This window comes from Micrasema longulum, unplaced genomic scaffold (assembly GCF_059751315.1).
Source record: "Micrasema longulum isolate JH-2025_06_02 unplaced genomic scaffold, ASM5975131v1 h1tg000003l, whole genome shotgun sequence".
Taxonomy (NCBI): domain Eukaryota; kingdom Metazoa; phylum Arthropoda; class Insecta; order Trichoptera; family Brachycentridae; genus Micrasema; species Micrasema longulum.
Window position 1 is genome coordinate 522,529 of NW_028277212.1, and position 17,818 is coordinate 540,346.

Genomic DNA, 17,818 nt, shown 5'->3' on the forward strand with positions numbered 1-17,818 from the left:
GGCACTACATTCGCAAACCAAATCCAGCGTATCTCGATCATCTGTTACATGAAGACAAGGTGATCAGCTTAACGCTTCAAGTGTCAGTCAAAGAACAACAAAATATTGTAGTGAAAAACCATCTTCCAGATAAATATTTCATGTCAGCCTTCCCAGGAATTGAACCAAGGATCTCAACAAGTATAGTAGGCGAATGTACAAACTACTATACCACGAAGCGGACTTATCCAACTCGATTGATTAAGTCAAAATCACTCGTACAGGATCCTGGTTTAATTTTACAAACAGATCTGTATTCTTTGTCTTTTTTCCGTGTCCGGGCGCATGAAGAAATACAATTATGGTCTATTGTAATATAAAAATATGTTAAATAGGTCAGTTTCTGATTGAGAATTAGAAGTTCGTCTCCCGCTCTAGCACAACGTGATTTCCATTCTCCAATACGGGAATATAAAATCTTACGACCAACAGGGCTGGTATTCCGAACGCATTTACAGCGCGCTATAACGCGTATTTAGTATGGGAAAACGCGCTATAACGCATTATAATTGTGTTCGGAATACTAGCCCTGGTCATCAAATTAAATTATTTCGAAAAATCAAAAGAACGCAAAATGTTTTTTTAAATGTTCCGGTTGACGACCCCTTCTCGCGAATTTTCCATTTCCCTCCTGCATGTGTCGGTGAAACGGAGGGTGGGGTTGGTTATCTGTATGCGCGCCACTACCCGTATACAGACGCACGCACACACCGGCGCTCTGAGTGCCGTTTAGTCACGTAAATGTACGTGGAAGCGTCCGTGTATAGGTGTTGTGATCTTTACGCCGTACACGTGACGCCCACACAGACAGTTGTACGCGCGCTTGCGTCAGTTGTTAATGTATTGATGCAGGTGGACGGTTCGTCCGTTAAGGTTCAAGACCGGTTTAAAGGTTATTGAAGTGAATAATAAAAAATAGTATGAAACGGATAGTGGTTTGGCCGGATACCAGATATCGGATATTCGGCGAGTCCTTAAGCCGGATATTTGTCTCTTTTTTTTGTTCAAGCAAATATATATTTTATCATCATTCCCTTTCCGCACTTGATGGTGCAAAGGGCACTGCATTGGTACACCAATCGCAGCGTATCTTAATCATTTTTGTTAAGCTGATCAGTCTTACGCTTCAGGTACCAGTCTAGGGACTATGAAATATTCTAGTGTAAAAACACCGTTTTAAATAATATTTCATATCAACCATGTCGGGAATCGAACCCGAGATCTCTTGCATGGTAGGCAAAAGCGCTGACAATGGTCAATGGACAAATGGACAATGGTGTAATGACACCACGAGGAAATATATTTTTAACTAACAACAACAACAACAAACCATCACGTCGTTTCTCCGTAAGGGTAGGCAGAGAGAATAGAACGTCACATCATTCTATCTTTGCATACAGATCTAGCTTCCTATACATTCATATATCTTCTAATGCACGCGCACCGATAATTCCGACTTTTGTCATGTCCGTCTTCAAGTATTTGTTGGATTTGGTCATGATATGTCTTTCTCGGCCTTCTTCTATTTCTGCATCCATCAATATTCGCATTGTAAATACTTTTAGCCGTTCTTTCGCTGTTCATTCGCTCTGCATGTCCGAACCAGCGCCGAACTCTTTTCCTTGATTTCGTCGATAAGGCCTATCTCAGCCTTACATAATGCACGGATCTCGACATTTGTGCACCTATCATACATTGTTTTACCACTCATTCGCTTGAGGGATCGCATTTCGACAGCATTTAACCTACTTTCATAATCATTCTTATAATTCCGTACTTCACTCACATACATTAGAGTTGGCACTAGAACTCCATTGTGAACAGCTAGTTCTGCCTCCTCCTCCTTATTTGTGCATTTATCGTACATAGTTTTACTAGGAAATAATGTCATATTGCTGGGTAAAATTCTTTTTCTAGGGTGTATTCATAACATTGACCAACATTTTAATTTTTAAAAGTCAATTTTTCAAATAATGATTACTACCATTTTCCCAGACACGGCCGATATCAACAAATCAATTTAGTGGCGTTGACTTCCTGAATTTTTCACAGTTTAATAATATGAGGTAACTGTCGGATATTAAGCTACTATCCGGTATCCGGCCGGAGAGTAAAATTATGCAGGATAGGCCGGATACCGGATAGTTACCGGATGCCACCTTGATGCTATAAAAAATGTTCCATCTCTGTTGCAATCAATTTCTTTTCACGTTTCCAACAATGTCACCAGAAGTCTGCAATTTATCTTCAAAGAGCAACTTTTGTTTTTATGTCGCAATGTACAGAATGTGTAGATTAGTCAATTCGTTACTCAACTTGGAATTCTTTGGGATAGATCTTCCGGCGTAGATCTTCCGGTTTGTCGTGTTTGTATTATGTACAAAAATTAAATAAATAAAATAACTGTGATAGACACGACTTTTTTTACGGCATATTTTTTAAGAAATCAGTCGACATATTTTTTAGACGAACCGGAAAATTCTTAAGGGAAAGTCTGTTTTGGAAAATTTCCTGTAATAAAAGAGCCGTTATACCACAAGGAGGAATGTATGGTCACTTTTATAGTGAGACTTGTTTCCTTAACAATTAGTGCGGTGTTATTCCGCCACACGTGACGGGACGAGGGGGGGGGGGGGTTAATCCAGTAGAAAAAAAAAACATACACAATCAATCATAAATATGCTGCCTAGACGCAATTTAATTTAATCATAAGCGTAAATGGATAACGATTTATCATCCAATTTACAGATATTTGTGCATACAAATTTTTGTAAATAAGGTTGGATTTCATTTTTATTTTATTATTTTTTGAGTTTATTACAATATTTGAGTTTGTCTAAATGTTCGTAGACAAAAGACTGGATTTCACCCCCTCGGAAGTCATTAAGATTAACAAATTACAACAGGGATGGAGAATACCTTAAATAAAGGAATATGGAAGTCTAGGCATTTACAGGGCTTATGACCTGTCATTGGCTGGTTTAAGTGAATGTTTGCATAGGGATAGCCAAAGAGGTGAGAAGTAAAATACGATACTTATTTTTCGCCACGAATTGAAAAAAATGCAAAAAAATAAAATAATTGTAATTCATTAACACTGAGCAACATTATTTGAAAATGAGGCAGGATGACAGAAAAATAAAATATAGAAGCTAGTATATGAGCTCCCTTATTTAACACCAACTAAAGAACTCTAAAAACTAAACAATTAATTGTTAATGAATTTTTTCAACTAGAATCTTTAAAATTTATCCATAATTTACCCACTGATAATATCTTTGTAGACAAAGAACTAAAACTTAAAAAAATATGTAATAAATATGCACATGATACAAGAATATCAGAACAATATTACATACAACATTCCAAAACAAGACAGGGACAATCGAGACTAATAAATCAGGGACTGAAATTATACAATAAACTACCAGATCAAAAGACTCAGACAAACTTTTCAAAAGGCGTAAAAAATATAATTATCAACAACAGAGTATAAATAAAAATATATACATTGTTTTTAACATATTACAACAGAGATGAAGAACATTTTAAAGAAGGTAATATAGAAGTCTAGGCATCTACAGGGCTTATGAAAGTAGATGTTCAAATCTGGGCAGAATGGTGAATGTTACACAGGGTGTAAAGTGGCCACTTAAACCAGCCAATGACAGGTCATAAGCCCTGTAAATGCCGAGACTTCCATATTCCCCTTCTCAAAAATGTTTTCCCTCTCTGTTGCAATAAAATATGAACAACTCCCTAGGAAGGAAATCCAGCAAGTCTGCAAGCATTTGGACATACTCAAATATTGTTGAATTAACTACCTGGTAAAAGAAGTATAAAAATTGGAAAATTGTTTTCAAGCGTTGCCTAGTAGGTGATTTGGTTCAGCCGGATGAATCTCACCCACGCGATAAAGGTTTTAGCTCTTTTACTTCACAAAAGTCAACAGATGGGAGAGTTGAGGAAATGTGGATGTTCAAACATGGGCAGAATGGTGAATGTTACACAGTGTGTAAAGTGGCCACTTAAACCAGCCATTGACAGGTCATAAGCCCTGTAGATGCCTAGACTTATATATTACCTTCTCTTAAATGTTCTTCATCTTTGTTGTAAAATGTTAAACAAATTCCTTAAAATTGGATAGTATATTTATTTAATCATTGTCGACTGTACGTTTCTGTAAAATAATTTAAAATAAATAATTAGCTAATGTCAGTACTCACGAGCCCTTGTGAATGTCTTTACTATTATGTTTCCTTCTCCAAAATGTTCACAAGAATTTTTTTATGCAAAATTGTGTACGAAAACCCAATTTTCTACTAATGACTGTCTAAAAAAATTTAATGTGAAAAGTGTTAAAATCTAATATTTTGTAGTTATTTCTGGTCCTTTCATACTAGGCATTATTATATAATATTTGACAAAAAATAAATAAAAAATACACGACGGACTAGCCTTGGATGGCGGACACACTAAATATGAGCGCGCAATTACACGTGGGCATAATTGAAGCGGGAGGGTATAAAGTAATTAGCGAAATGGCCGCGTGAGTGTATGGAAAGCGTAGCGAATGTTTACTAACTTCATACTGTTTATATTACGCTCAATCAACACTATTCAACAGCTTTGAAAAATATTTTCGACGCGCATCGTCTAATCAAGACATCAAGAAAGGATTACACTTTTCTCGTGTGATGTATTGAGGTCTGGTCCGTCCTGGTGGCGAAGGCTGTAGTCTGGTAAAACGAACGCAAAATTAGGAAATCGTACGATTTTGCCACTTTAAAACTAATGTTTTTTTTAACCGTAAAATAATAAAAAAACATAAATTAGATAAAAACAATATTTTTTAAAGGTATTTCTGTTAAAAAATATACTTAAAGTTTTATGTAACAAAAATATAATCACTTTTAGACCGCCAGATTACGCCATTTCAAATTTAGACTAAACTTGGGTATCTGAGATCTCAATAAAGACTAAGTATCGAACTAAAATTTGTTGTGATACTTTAAAGATAATAAATTGAACATGAAAGTGGCCGGAGAAAAATTATAATATTTTGATTTTGAAAAGAAATACAAGCTTTATAAATCACATACATTTTTGTGACTTACCGAAAACGATTAGGGCAGGTCTGAAGGTCATAGAAAAGTCAATAAGATATTGTTTAAATTGAATATTACAACGAGAATTATCTTCTTTTTTTGAAAAAAAGAACACAATTCTATAAAAAAAGGTTTCAACATTGGAGATCGTAATCACATTTTTTTTACATGTCCTTTAATGACTGGGAGGAAAAAATAATTTGATATTTTACTTATGTTTTTTATAACCTTTCCAATTCATTTATCTAAATTTTTTTCTTGTACAAATTGTTTATTGATCAATTCTGTTTATATTTAAGTTCAAACTGTTCCCTATTATGATTTGTAATAATTGTGTCATTAAAAAAAAATATGTTTACATTAATTCTTTATTTTTTTACAAAAAAATTATCTTAAAATTTTAGGTTTATGTTAAATATTTTGTCATAATTACTTCCGACGTTTAATTTTTAATTTTAATAGTTACAATTTATCATTAATATAAGATTAAGTTTGTTAATATTTTGATTATTTTGTTGTAATTTTTCTAGTTATTAAGTTCTATCTTCCTTCTAATTTTACTGTAAGTATCTATTTTCTGTTAAATAGGCACTATCAGGTTTTGGTGGGATTTTCTGTTAGTGCCTATTTCAATTTATGTTGAAATTTTTATTGGTTTGGATATGTGTTTATTATTACAATTGTTATTTTGATGTTATTCTTGTACTTAAATTTTTCTTGTCTTTTGTTTGTATGTATATTGTTATTCCTGTCTGTTTATGTTTTTCTTATGTTTATAAATGTAACTTGTTTTTGGCCGATGTTATCAAGTTTTGGTAGTAGGCCCTAATAAAGAAAAAAAAAGTACTTAATTTAAGGTAGAAATAAAGGAAAATGTCACAAAAATGTATGTGATTTGAAATGCTTGTATTTTTTTTCAAAAACAAAAAATCAAAATTTGGCCGCGGCCACTTTTATGTTAAATTTATTGTCTTCAAATTATTACAACAAATTTTAGTTCAATACTAATACCCGTATGCAGAGACAAACTTTAAGGTGAGGGAAGTACATTCTATTTTCTTCACCTTCGGGTTATTCTTTGCATTTGAGTTTAGAATGTGCTTTCCTCACCTTAAGTTTTGTCTCTGCATACGGGTATTAGTGTTTATTGAGATCCCAGATACCTAAGTTTAGTCAAAATTTGAAATGGCGTAATCTGCCGGTCTAAAAGTAAGTATATTTTAGTAAAATAAAACTTTTAAGTATATTTTTAAGAGAAATACCTTTAAAAAATATTGTTTCAATTAAATTTTTGTTTTTCTATTAATTGATTACTGCGCGATTGAAAAAAAAAACATTCGTTTTCAAATGGCAAAATAGAATGATTTCCTCATTTTGCGTGCGTTTTACCAGACTACAGAATGAACAGTGACTCAATCGATAATTATTATTTTTATTTATCATCATTTTATTTTCACCCAACAGGCCCAATTAATAACTGGGGTGAATCGCAGCACAAAACACCCGGGCTTAAGAAAAATCACATTCAATTTTTGAGTTCTCAAGGGGAATTGAACCCAGAACCATCCGTGGGTCGAGCGTCTTGGCCACTTCACCACGGAGGCCTCCAAAGGAGACGTGTCTAGAAACACATTGTTGTGACATAATATAGATAAACAGTTCCCCAGGGAGTTGAATCCAGTCCTTGTCTACAAAAATTCAGACAAACTCAAAATATTGTTGATAAATTCACCTGGTCTATGAAGAAGTACAGAAATTGAAAAAATAAGATTTTCAGGCGTTGCGTCAGGTAAAATAATTCAATTAGATGAATCTCACCCGCATAAATAAAGGTTTTAGCTCTTAAACTTCACAAACATCAACAGATGAAAGAATTGAAGAAATATAGATGTTTAAATATAGGCAGAATGGTGAGTGTTACACAGTGTGTAAAGTGGCAACTGAAACCAGCCAATGACAGGTTATAAGCCCTGTAGATGCCTAGACTTCTATATTACCTCCTTCTTCATCTGTGTTGTAATATGTTAATATAAACAGCTCCCCAGGGAGTTGAATTCAGTCCTTGTCTACAAAAATGTGGACAAACTCAAAATGTTTTTGATAAACTTATTTGAAATTTAATATTTAAAATTAAATTTGTTGAAAAAATTTTTGAGAAGGGAATATGGAAGCCTAAGGATGTACACGACTTAAGACCTGTCATTGGCTGGTGTAAGACTTTTTTACGCACTGTATAACATTTACAACTCCGCCTTTGTTTAAACATCCACATTTCCTCAACCCTGCCATCTGTTGATTTATGTGAAGTACAAGACCTGACACCTTTATTGATGTGGGTAAGATACACCTGGCAAATTATTTCACATGTAATGCAACGCCTGAAAACAATTGTTATTCAATTTTTATACTTCTTCTTGGACCAATTGGTTTGATTACACTATTAGTTTTCAAGCGTTGCCTACTATGTGAAATAATTTAAGCAGATGAATCACTTCAGAACCATAAACGTTTTAGCGCTTTGATCTCCATAAAATCAAGAGATGGAAGAATTAAAGGAATATGGATGGTGTAGTCTAAGTTATGAATGTTACAAAATCTGTAAAATGGCCACTTACAACATTCAATGACATGTCATAAGCCCTTAGACTTCTGTGCACTTGCAGCACCGTGTGCCAGGCCTGCCAACGCAGCAACGTAAGACGCCACTAGCAGCTACAAAACTAAATTCAGACTCTTCGTTCAGCGCTGGTTTCGGTTGTCCCAACTCATCATGGTTAACGAATTTCAACATTAACGTAAATTACATTAATATATCCCGGTTAGGGTCAGCCAGTATCGTCGGCATTCATTTTATTGTATTTTTCCTTTGTTATATGTTGTCGATGTTGCCAATTAAATTAATAATAAACTCGAAATTCCATATAATTATTCTTTACGCGAAACCAGTTTCACTACACCCCCAAGGACCATTTTCCGGAAGGTTAAAGAACTACGTGAATTTTGCCAAATTTTCACCTGATTAAATTTCCGAATAAAAAAATCTAGACATATTATGCAGGTACTGGAAATATTGTAGAGCAGAATCAATAATCATAGAGAGAACTTACTGGTAGTCTTTGGAAGAGGTGAGCTGGTTCGGATCGCTCGTCTTCCTTTTCGTCCTCTTGACCCTATCAGCTCTGTCCCGGTAGCTCTCGGCCCTTGTGACGGGGCGGGCAGCGATCGCGGACCCTCCGCGTGACCTGACGAAAGAAAACAAAGTACCTTGGAGATAACCGTTCATTTAAAACATCGTTTATTTATTTTAAGGGGTGAATGCTTGATAATTAAAATGAATTGAAATTTAAGTTAAACAAAATAATATTAAAAAGTGCACATTTAACTCTCATGGCTATGATGACACATAAGTCAACATACAAACAAACACACAATCACCCCGTTTACCCGTAGGGGTAGGCAGAGAGGATAGAACACCACTCATATATCACTATATCTTTGCATACAGACCTCGCTTCCTCTACATTCATACATCTTATCATGCACGCACGCCGATTATTCCCACGCTTGACATGTCCATCTTCAAGTATTTGATGGACTTGATCGTGCCATGTCTTTCTCGGTCTTCCTCGATTTCTGCATCTATCAACATTCGCATTAGCCGTTCTTTTGCTGTCCATCTTTCTTGATTCTGTCGATAATGAATGTCGCAGCCGTACACAGTTCAAGGATCTCGACATTTGTGCACCTATCGTACATCGTTTTACCACACATTCGACTGAGGGATCACATTTCGACAGCATTTAACCTACTTTCATCATCATTTTTCCAAACCCATACTTCGCTCCTATACATGAAGGTTGGCACTAGAACTCCATTGTGAACAGCTAGTTTAGCCTCTCTACATAGAATTCTAAAAGTCTACATAGAATACAATAATAATAATAATAATATTTTGCTGATTTACATAGCGCCATTTTTGTGAAAAAATCACCTCAAGGGCGCTTTACAATTGTATATTTTAACTAACATTCCAACTAAGCTAAAGTAACATATTATATTTTCTGATTTAAAATTGAGGGTATGATAAACTAAAGAAGGGAGATTTTAGTTGGGATCTGAACTGACGGGACGATCAACCGATTTGTATTTTATCATACCGTGTAGATTTTTGCCTCGGTGTGAAATGAGTCAATCATGCGATATCACGCAGTGGGTTCGTGGCTTGCACGTGCGCAGCGGTCCAGTCTCCGCGAATGTAAAGCGGTCATCTTTCATTTCTTTCGAACACCATCACATTCGATTTATCAACATTCATCAGCAAACCGTTTTCTAAGAAAAGCGGCATGGTTGCTCGGATTACAAAGGGGTAATTATTCCTATTTTGAAATAGAGAGAATCTCTTAATCTGTCTTCATTGGAGAGACGTAGAACTGAGATGGACCTTACATGCATTTTCAAAATACTTAATGCTTAAGCTAGGGTTTCCTAGGACAGCGGTGCCCGTATCTTAACGGCCGTAGTGAACGGTGATGCGGTGGGAAGCCGTCGTAACGTCATCTAGAGAGTGGTTTCTTAGGGAAACGGTGTTAAATGGTGTTGATAACACCGTTTTCCTAGGAAACCACACTCTAGTCATTGTTACGACGGCTGTCCACCGCATCACCGTTCACTACGGCCGTTAAAATACGGGCACCGCTGTCCTAGGAAACCCTAGCTTAACACAATATTATTTTTGGTATGTGTATATATATTTACATATTTATACACACACAATTCTGGGTTTTATCCCAAGGGGGAGTAGGTATATTTTTATTTATATCACTACAGAGATGGGTAGAATTTTTGTTTCAAGATTATGGATATTCGAGCGTTTACAGGGCTTATGACCTGTCCCAAAAATGTCACCGATATGGATATTCGCTAATAAGCGGAATGGGGAATGTTGTAGTATCTACATAAAAGTGGCCACTTGAACCCAACCTATGACAGGTCATAAGCCCTGTAAACGCTCGAATATCCATAATCTTGAAACAAAAATTCTACCCATCTCTGTAGTGATATAAATAAAAATATACTTAATGCTTTAAGTGAGGTCCCATCTCTGTTGCAATCAATTTCTTTCCATGTTCCCAACCGCGTCACCAGAAGTCAAAATCTGCTATTTATAAAATCTTCAAAGAGCGACTTTGGTTTTTATGCCCCGATGTCCAGAATGTGTAGATTAGTCAATTCATCACACGACTTGGAATTTTTTGGGATAGATCTTCCGGCTTTTCGTAGATCTCTTCGCGACTAAACAGTGTGGGATGAAGTTGGATTGGCATGGTTTAGCTCAAAGTTTTAGGTGTTTCGTTTTTTTGAATATATTGTGTACAATAATTGTTTTGCCCTTGCTTGTCTCTAAATAGTTTTATGTTCTTTTTGTTTAGTTTCTTGCATTTATGTTTCTTCATGTAACTGTTGTAATCGGCTTAGGCCGTATATATAATAGATAAAAAATCGCTCCTCTTGCATAAAGAGAAGACTATGTTGCCAAGAATTACGGGGTCTCTTCGTTGCTAGCAAGAAGGACGGCATCATCAGCGTATTTATATTAGCCATTTTTTATTACTTACTGTGCAATATTATCCGTTCGATCCGCGGAATGTTCAGAGCTGAGGTGTGATGAATCAGTCATCTGCGAGACTGTGTCTGCGCCCGCATCTTCATCTCGCTTGCTCTCTCCTGTGAAAAATAGAAAAAAAAACGAATAAGCAATAGTTCATCCAGATCAAATGAAGGATTCCCTAAAGATATATCGGGAGAGGTAAAGAACAGTATGTCGAAAATCCAACTTTTCAGGAGAGACAAATTAGTGTTTTTTTGCTTTAAAGTCCGAATATTGAATGTATTTGTAAATCGTTGGACAGAGTAGATTCAATTAAATATTTAGGAATTTAAGATGGACTAATCAAATTGATCATATTAAACATAAATTGAAAAAGCAAATTCACTTTTTTAAAACTATATGAAATATAATTAGCCTGAAAGAACTTGTAAAAATATATTACGCAATAAGTCAATCAGTTTCAGAATATGGGATAATTGGATGGGGATGTGCAAATGACACACTGATCAAGCAAATAATAATTGTACAAAAAGATTTAAAAAGAAATTATCTTTTAAGAGTCCCAATATTTAAAAATCTTAATGTAAAATCTATAAAACAACTTTATGTAAAAAATTTGTTACTATACGCACGTTAACACTATTTTCTACCTTCTGTTACAAATACAAGAGTTACTAGATACTCCACCCATTGCAAAAAAATAAAATAATAAATACAACCTTCGGTCAAAGAGGATTGGCCTACTACTCGGTTAAAGTGTACAATCTACTTCCATTATCCATAAGGACAATTAGTAAGTTCTCACAATATAAAATTGCTATTAAGAAATGGATAGTGGAGGTGGGTTGCGCACGGATCGATGAGTGGATCAAGCCAAATAGGTAGAATGTATGTACTGTGTATGAAATTTGTTCTATTGGTCTGTATAAATTAGTTATGTTTTTTATGAATATTTTAATTTTTTATCGTTTATTATGTTAATGATAATTAGGTTAATTGGATTAATTACGTTTTTTGTATTGTTATTATTATGATTTTTATGTGTTCTAAATGCTATATTATATTCTTCTTAATTTCTAGATTTTTTAATGCTCAAAATGGAGATACATTTTTTTAGTTCGAAATACCATTGTGGTACATCAATTTAGTATGGGAAAATCGGGAAATAAATATTCGAATCGGGTTGTGGTCCCGTGGCTAGTGTATCGGACTCACGGCTCAAAGGCCCGTGGTTCGAATCCCACTCTACCCCAACTTTATTCCCATTTTCTAATAGTGAGTTATTTAAAACTCGTTGAAAATAGCCGTCAAAAATAAAATATTTGGGTAAACCAAAAAAAAACGCAATAAAAAAATAAAAATACAACAACCCTAAATCTAAAGGATTTTTTCAAAGGAGGAAGAAATTGGTAGTTATTACTATTTATTTTATTTAACTTTTTGTACATGATGTTATTTGTACATTGGCGGGCTTATTGCCAAATGGAAATTTCTTCCAACCAACCAATGAAATAAAAGTTTTATTTTTATAATTCAAGTTACAGAACATTTTCAATAGAAAAAAAACAATTAAAGCTAAATATATATAAAAATAGAAATAAACGTATTTGATATATTGAGTTTTTCTACTGACATTTCTTGGTGGAACTGCATTTTAATTATAATAGTAAATTTTTTTTTTCCTTTTTCCCATTGAGTAATAGTTTCGATTTAAGGTAATTTATAAACAAACACGTTTATTTCTATTTTTATATATCTTTAAATTTTTAATCTTTTTTTTCTATTGAATATGTTCTGTAACTTGAATAATAAAAATAAAACTTTTATTTTATTGGTTGGTTGGAAGAAATTGCCATTTGGCAATAAGCCCGCCAATGTACAAATAACATTATGTACAAAAAGTTAAATAAATAAATAAATAAAAAAAATACTTTATAGTTTTATTCCACATTTATTTAGATTTTTTTTTTTTTTTTACCAGTGACCGGGTTTCATCGTGACCAACATGTCTGACGATGTCGTTCACGACGAAACCCGGTGACTGGTAAAAAAATTATAAAAAAGTATAAATAAAAGTGAAATAAAACTATAAAGTATTTTAATATTGTAATTAAACGTATTTGTTTATAAATTACCTTAAATCAAAACTATTACTCAATGGGAAAAAGGAAAAAAAGAGGAAAAAGGAATGGAGGAGAGATTAAGGAAGACAAAGGAGATGTTTCTTCGGAAGTGATTTAAACAGAGATAATGTAGTAACATCTTTGATGGTGGGTGGGAGATGATTCCACAGTCGAGCCGCATGGACACTATATGAGTAAGAGAAGAAAGAGGAATTGTAGATGGGTATTAAGAGAGTGCCCTGAGAATTAGAACGAAGAGGTAAACCATGAACTGATAAGCAATGAAATTTTTCACGCAGGTATATAGGAGCGTTAGGACTATGAAGTACATTGAACAGAAGTGAGAGGCAGTGATAGTCTCTCCGCTGTCTAATTTTGAGCCATTTCAGTTGCCTACGATAGTCAGAAATGTAGTCATAATTACCTCGTAATAGAGGACGAAAATTAGAATTTTTGTAAAATTTTACATTTGTAATTGTTAAATCAGTTACAGTTCATAATTTGACCGAGTACAGTAAAGCTTTAATTATCCGAATCAAATTCCCGAAAGTGACCACAGGCAACTTCTCACTGTTAAGCGGACGCGCACTTGTAACTACGCTTAATATGTACAAGTGTTGCCTTTTCGTGTAATTGATTAAAAGCTCTTTTTCTTTAAACATAGTTTTATCTCTAATTTTTAACATACGAGTACATGGGGTCCGGTCCCAATTGATTCCGATTATTGGAGTTCTACTGTAATTTAATAATAAACTGCGATGACTATCGCATGATTTTTTTTTTTTCAGACTTGCATTTTTTATACGCTCACTTTAAACAAATTCTAGTAGAACACTAATTATCGGAATCAAACCTCATTCGGATAGCGAAAAATTTGTGTAATTTAATTTTTTTCCGAAAAAAGGGTTTATTTAAATTAATTACTGTGTGTATGTTAAAACTTTGAGAAAAAACAATTTTTCAAGAATCAGATCTTTTAATTCATTACATGAAAAGGTTTGATGATTTCTTACGATTGTAAAAGCTCCAATTGGGACCGGACCCCATTCGGATAGCGAAAAATTTGGATTATTGGTTTTTTTCCGAAAAAAGGGTTTATTTGAATTAATTGCTGTATGTATGTTAAAAACTTTGAGAAAAAACAATTTTCCAAGAAAAAGAGCTTTTAATTCATTACATGAAAAGGTTTGATGATTTCTTACGATTGTAAAAGCTCCGAAACTCAACAACAATGCCTCGAATAGCTTCGATCAACTTTTGGTAATGAAGCATCATCAGAAAAGGCTGTTTACAAATGGGGTGCTATTCTGAACCACTCTCGCGGCACGAGAAGACAGTTTTTCTCGTGTATTTTTTATGTTATTACGCGAGATAATATGGCCGCGAGAGCGTTTGGAATACCAGCCCTGGTTTGTAGAAATTTGTCGTGGACGTGCTTCAGTCAGTGACGAATTTCGTGTATGCTGCCAAAAATCGGTTGTTGTTCCAAAAAACATCGATCCTGTGCATGCTTGAAAAGGATAGGCATGTGACTTATCATGGTAAAGAAGCATCCTTAAGCATATCTATGACTGCAATACATTCGATTTCGCATTAAAATTTAGCTGTTAAAAAGATCAGCTCCGATGGATTAAGCATAACTTGACCGAAATTCATAAAAAGGCTGGTGTAAACGGTCAAAAAATTTGGCCGAGAAACTGCAAAATTCATATGCAGCATTGTTACAGGTGACAAAACATGGATATATTCGTACGAGTCAGAAACTAAGCAACAATCAACTCTTTCGGTGTTCCAAGATGAACCGAATCCACCGCGATAGAACAAGCAATTAGAAACTAACCACTATACAGCAACAGCTATTCGAGCATATGAAATAACTGCAGCCATTCGCCTATCCGAGTTGGAGCTGGGGGAGATGTCAATCGCGGGCTTTAGAAATGAGAGTACGTTGGATGACTGTTATATATTTTGGATTGTAACAACAATAAAAGACGATTCGACAGATCATAAAATAGAAAAAAAAGTTCACAGCTCTCGCGTGTTTTATCGTTTGCCTTTAAAAATGACTAATGACCAACTCATAATGAGCTGTAAACTGCAACAGCGATGAGCAGTCGGAAAACCATTAAATATGCAGTTGAGGATGACGACATGACAAAACGACGAAGTATCGAGACGACTGGAAGCTGTTTGAAAGTAGACTGTAAAATTAACGGGGGGAATTCTGTGTTTTTAAAGCGAGAAAACAAAATATTTGCTAAAACAAAATGCGCAGTTCAATAGACTACACTTGTATCAGCAATCGGGAGTAATAACAGTAAGAGAAATAAGCCAGATAAACGAGTAATATTTATGATACAAATAAATAACACAGTTCACTATCACTTTTCGGTTTATTTACAATCGAACTCTAGTGGGTTTAGAAAAATAAATCACCGTTCCTCAGTCGTTAAAGAACGGATTGTTTCCAAAACCCATACTCAGGATGTTCGTCTTGGAAATTTAAATCAAGCCCTGGATGGCGGCCAGAAAAAAGTCAATTTCGTTTGTCCCAAGTTACCGTATTATGTGTTCTGAATGCATCGTCTTTGCTTTATTTTTTATTGTTTCATATTCATTGTTAACTCTTATTGAAATAAAAATTTGGACAAACTCAAAATATTGTTGATAAATTACCTGGTCCATGAAGAAGTATAGAAATTGAAAAAATAACATTTTCAGGCGTTGCCTAGTATGTATGTGAAATAATTCAATTAGATGAATCTCACCCGATTAAATAAAGGTTTCAGCTCTTTAACTACACAAACATCAACAGATGAAAGAATTGAAGGAATATAGATGTTTAAATATGGGCAGAATGGTGAATATTACACAGTGTGTAAAGTGGCCACTTAAACCAGCCATTGACAGGTCATAAGCCCTGTAGATGCCTAGACTTCTATATTACCTTCTCTTAAATGTTCTTTATATCTGTTGTAATATGTTAATATAAACAGCTCCCCAGGGAGTTGAATCCAGTCCTTGTCTACAAAAATTTGGACAAAATCAAAATATTGCTTATTAAAATAAATTACGTATCCGGACATGCGTGTTTTATTGGAACTCTAAAAATTTTATGATAACAAATATTTTTTGTTTGTTTTGGAATAAGAAATTTTAAGATGATCACGTGTTTTCATTTTCGGAATACGTAAAAAAAAAATTGAAAAAATAATTGTAGATGTTGAAGGACGTTAGCAGACATCGACAGGTAAGCTAATTAGAGTGCAAGAGGTTTTGAGGTATTAGGGAACATTGAAGTGTTTTCGTCGATTTAATGCTGATACCTTCTTTAAAAAGGGTAACATTTATTAATAATCATAACCCAGGTCGAAAATATTTACCTTTGAACGAACTGCCGAACAACCAATGCGAATGTTTCTGGTGGGGAGTTGATTGTCGAACCAGAGCTGGTGGGTGAGAATTGGTTAATGGAGCCCGTGGTGGTAAAGGCGGGGCTTCCTCATCGGCGGCGCTTCTTTTCTTAGCCCGCCTCCTTCCGCCGCCGGTTCTCTTCAGGGATCCGCCGATGGTGCGCCTCTCGCGCAGCCCTCTCAATCCCGTACTCTGATCATCAATTTTCGGGAGCGCATCGTCAACTGGATCAGATTTTGCGTCGTAGTATATTTCTTCTTCATCATCATCGCAGGAAGCGGATTTTGATTCGTCCTGCGAGTCCTTTTCAACTGTTCCGAAATTGTGGGCCTTGGGGTCTTGCACCATGTTGGTGTGTCGCCGTTCGTGTTCGAGGAGAATCTCTGTGGATAAAATCGTGTGGTCTATCGAACTGTTGACGACTTGTCCGCCGATTACGGCTAGAGGTTTCTTTTTGTTTCTGATGAAGTTGAATGCTGTTACAGAAGAGGCTTTGGCGATTTTCTTGACTGTGTTTTTCTGAGCATTCATCATGCTCACGGCGCTGATTTTGCGATGCTTGTTGGCATCCTTACCTTCTCTACCTTCTTTATTTTCTTTGCTGTCTTTTTTCTTCGGGTGCTTCTTAGAATTGAATTCAGTTTCATCTAAAACCTCAAAGTCGTCTGTTTCGCCGACAGAGGCATCGTAAAGAATGAGTGCCACCATATCATTATTTTTTTGTTTCTCCGATTCGTGGTGGTCTTTATCCTTTTTCTTCGAATGCTCCTTTTTTCTGGAATGTTCTTCGATCTCTCTTTTGGCCGCTTCTATCCACTCGTCTCCCAAGCACTTGACTAGTTCTATGGTACTGGACATGGACATAGTTTTCCTATGCTTGGTTTTCGGTTTCTTCTTCTCCGGCGCGCATTCTGAATCAGTCAGAACAATGGCCATGGATTGAGAATTGTTCTGGTCGAAGTCATCGTGGCGTTCCGTGTCTGTATCACCCGCTTCCGGCTGAACTATAACGTCCGGTACGGCGGCTTCTGTTTTATCCGGTGCTTGAATTGTATCTAGTAAACAAATGATCGGGACGGTGAAGGAATTGAAACATTTCGATACAACAAAGTTTACTTCGATTTATGGTTTGGTTTTTTTATTTGCACGATTGTTTGAGCATATTCGCGTGGATGAGATTACTCGAAATCCATTACTTTTAGTCGGGAATTTTATTGGTTCGCGTAGTGTCGTGAATTCACGATCGCCATTAAACCCACAGATCGCCTTGATGTAAAGATATAGCTACCGATAAATGCGGAGTTTATAAAATAAAGCGGGCCAGTTTAACGAAATGACTGCCATAAAGTTATGATACATATATCTACGGTATATTGGCTCCTGAATTTCAGAGTGACGTCTGGCGCGCGGCCAAATGCACCATGTATCAAGGTCGAGGAACCGAAAGATCTTTCAACTGGGAACAGGGGGATTTATTTCGATAGTAGTCGTATCTCGACAGACGAGACAGCGGGTGAGATCCCAGC

At 35.3% G+C, this 17,818-nt stretch overlaps 1 protein-coding gene across 1 annotated transcript in view; it reads right to left on the reverse strand.

Annotated features, from left to right (window-relative positions):
- Positions 1-17,818, reverse strand: part of LOC148285812 (uncharacterized) — an 82,682-nt gene that overhangs the window by 49,527 nt on the left and 15,337 nt on the right. The window contains exons 2-4 of the mRNA XM_088242891.1: positions 16,262-17,347; positions 10,763-10,871; positions 8,255-8,389 (exon numbers count right to left, since the gene is read on the reverse strand). Coding sequence (XP_088099017.1) covers positions 8,255-8,389; positions 10,763-10,871; positions 16,262-17,228 — 1,211 coding nt within the window. The 5' untranslated portion in view covers positions 17,229-17,347. The remainder of the gene's footprint in view (positions 1-8,254; positions 8,390-10,762; positions 10,872-16,261; positions 17,348-17,818) is intronic.